Source organism: Lycium barbarum, chromosome 10 (assembly GCF_019175385.1).
Source record: "Lycium barbarum isolate Lr01 chromosome 10, ASM1917538v2, whole genome shotgun sequence".
Classification (NCBI taxonomy): domain Eukaryota; kingdom Viridiplantae; phylum Streptophyta; class Magnoliopsida; order Solanales; family Solanaceae; genus Lycium; species Lycium barbarum.
The window spans coordinates 119099423-119102928 of NC_083346.1; the positions used below are offsets into that span (position 1 = coordinate 119099423).

At 36.4% G+C, this 3506-nt stretch overlaps 1 protein-coding gene across 1 annotated transcript; it reads right to left on the reverse strand.

The window, feature by feature from the left end:
* LOC132613396 (15-cis-phytoene desaturase, chloroplastic/chromoplastic-like) lies at positions 1–2759 on the reverse strand. The gene is made up of 5 exons (XM_060327402.1): positions 2453–2759; positions 2237–2361; positions 480–551; positions 299–350; positions 1–143 (listed from the first exon to the last, which is right to left on the reverse strand). The coding sequence occupies exons 1-5, from the start codon at positions 2646–2648 to the stop codon at positions 1–3; spliced, it is 588 nt and encodes a 195-aa protein (XP_060183385.1). The 5' UTR covers positions 2649–2759.
* Positions 2760–3506: the final 747 nt, after the last annotated feature.

A 3506-nucleotide genomic window follows, 5' to 3' on the forward strand; every position in this document is an offset into this window, starting at 1 on the left:
TCAAACATTCCTTTGTGTGTTTGACACGTGAGTCCCATCATCATTCGCACCACTAGATTGAGTATGGGGGTTACGAGCATCATCAGGACACCAGGGAATCCCCCTCGAAGCAAGTAATCCGCCTTTGAAAGTTGATATTGATTCTGAAATTAGAAGGTAAAATTAGCAACCAACTTAAATCTCGAATTCAACAGAAAAAACTATCAAACATTTAGTAAACATGGTTGAAATCAATACTACTAAAAGGTTCAGACTACATAGAATAAGATGCTTCACAGTGTCAAATCAGTTCACAAACCCTGCCCTCTCAGCCGCAGTATCGAACATATCACAAGGGCTGGAGACTTATCCTATCCTACTTCAGTTACAGTCACCATGTTCATGTCCATATAGAAAGTCGAAAACCAGCAGTGCATAGGGTATAAAAGCTTCAAGATTCGAAATTAGAGTCTAAGATACACAATGGCTAAGATACATACCGAAACACCAGCAGGAGGATCGCGATAGCCAGTTAGAAGGGCAAACACATAGTTTTGACCATTATGACGTGCCTGAGAAACAGAATGTAAGCTAAGTAGGGCAGATAACAGTAATGACCGAAAATAGAAATAGAAATAGAAAGGAGGTTTAGAGGCACTTGATGTGAATTTTTCCCTCTTCTGGTGTGATAGTAAATTCCAACTCTTAACGGACTAATCTTTTAAGCGATAGCTAATCCCTATTTTTTTTCTATTTAGTATCAGTTATTAGCAATTTTAAATTGGTGAAATTCTTATAATATTCTTTACAATAGCTTCTAAAAGTAGTTTCTTCTTAGTATTAATAATGGGAAATCGATTAGGGAGACCTAGCAGCTACGTTAGTAACCACCATTTTTATCTGAATCATTTCATCCCTAGCATTCTTTCAAACGAAAATAAGATAGAATGACCAAAGAAAAGTAGGATCTATGTGTAATCCTAGCCATAAATGTCAAATTGCACCGTCTATTCTATAGTAAGTCAGTAGAAGGGATGCTTAACGTCTTTACTGGTGGGAGGACTATAACTCAGATACAGAATTAGCAATTACAAGTAAAAGGGATGCTTAACGTCCATTTCTCCTCCCACCAAATTCATGTGAAACAGGATTTGCAGAAGCAGACTGCTAACTAATGCCTAAGAAATGGTTCCACAATTTTCTACCGCAACAAAGACGACAGAATATAATCAAACACGCCATGAATGGAAGAAAACAACTGTTGACTACCAGTGAGAACTAACCTCTATAGGGGATATTTGCAAGGGCCGACAAGGTTTACAACCTGGCACTTTTATAAACAGACCTGAGGGGAAATTTTGTACAACATTTACCAATAAAAATATGGCAACAACTCATACACTTACACAACAAGCACTATGAAATTTACCAGCAACTCTTCAGATTATAATTTGAGAACAATATGAATGGATACAGACAAGTTAATACCTTACATATGACGGACATGTCAGCATACACACTGAGTAGTGGGCTTCTGCATGAATATGAAAGAGATATTAAGAAAGGGAACCAATAGAAGTATCAGCAACAACATAATATCCTAAGAATTGAAAAAGGACCTCTATCACCTTGTCTCCACCAAGGCATCAACAGAGGTGCATTTAAATCAACATATAACTGACAGAACCTGGATAGCATGATCCTCCAGATCATTTTTCATGCCATGGGAAGTGGTTACCATGTCTATTCTTGACTGAATCTCGCCAGCTAATGCTTAGAGATTGGTTGATTTTTGAGGGGGGGGGGGGGGGGGGGGGGGGATAAAACTAATATGAAAATAAAGACATCAACACACAGAAGCTGCTTTGGAAGAACAAAATTAAACGAAATTAACCTGCTGAAGAGCAGATTATCTTCTGGGTTCTTCAGTTTATACAATTGTTACTGGTTTGATATCAATAATGATAGTTGCTTCAGTATCTTAAGGATACATATGTATACACAATTAAATTTAATTGATTGTCTTTTCAGCGGAATATTCAAAACCACTAATATAGCTAATATACACAGGTAGCTCAGAATTTGCACTTTTTCCTATCAAAGTTTTGGAAAAGCCATCCATCAGTTCTTCATTTTAAGGGAAATTAACACAAAAAGTGAGGAATATGCATGTCAACATTTATAACACAAACTGAACACGTATGTATAGACATTTACATGCATATGCATAGATATGCTAGATGAAAAAAACACTAACAAGTAAACATTTCACCACTAACCATATATGGACATTTATCACAGGTACTCCGACTAACTTCTCCAACTTCTTGAAATATGGAATCTCTTTCCAGTCTTCAGGCAAAAGAAGCTTGAAAATATCCACTGGTTGGATCATCCAAAGTCAGCAAAAATTCTAAACTCATATTAAAAATGAGAAAACTGGAAGAAACGACTAGTATAACGGATATTATACATGGAGTGGCAAACACGAAAGCATCTCCCACAATTGTACTACCATCATTCAGTATAAAACACTTGACACTTCCATCCTCATTCAGCTCAATCTTTTTTATTCGTGAGTTCAGTCTGACTTGGACACCTTTTGACTCAATATGTTCAACAATCGGCATGCAAAGTCTCTCAGGAGGACTACCATTTAAAAAGGCCATTTTTGAACCATGTTTCTCCTGTTCATTAATAATTCAAAAGATATCAGGAAAGATAAACTGAGTGCTTGTTCACCATCGTTTCTTCTTCTTTCTGTGTTTTTCTTACTTCGGTGTGATAAGTAGTTCACCTTCATTTCTTTAAGACATAAAAAATGCATATTTCCGGGAAAAAGTGAATAATTATCATGCTCAAACGGCTCCTTAGAAATATACATATAATATACATATTTTATACATATAATATACATAATTAGTGTATGTGCTTGTATAATATACATAATTAGTGTATGTGCTTGTATATTTTGTCTAGTAACAGCAATTAATTTCAACCGTGGGGCCAAAAATGAAAAAACCACAATTTTCTTATAATGTCAGCAAATATAAGTTTAATCCATTTTATTTTAATTTAATTTGAATGTAGCAAAAGGTTTTAAGTACCTTAGCTGTGTTGTAAACCTCAGTTTTGCAATCTGGAAGAATGCTAACAAACCTTTATAGGTGATGGTGGCATCCGTGGTTGTATTTCCATTGCTAAAAAATCAGCTTGATTTATCTTCCAAAGCATAAACAGTAACCTTACAAAGTTCAAAGTTGATTCAAAGTTCCTTAAGCAATGAAAAAAAATTAGTCAATTGAGAATTGTAAATAACATTACACTGGGCCTCCTAGCAAATTTCTTAGCCAAGAAAAGAAAGAAAGCATACCTCAAATGGTTGGTTGTGGACGGCAACGGCGGTACTGGGTAGAGAAGGCGGCGACGGTGACTGGTAAGCGGCGACGGTGACTGGAAGGCAGCGATGGTGATTGGCGGGCGGGTTATTAGGGTTAGAGATTGGGGGGAGAGAAAAGGTGAGAGGA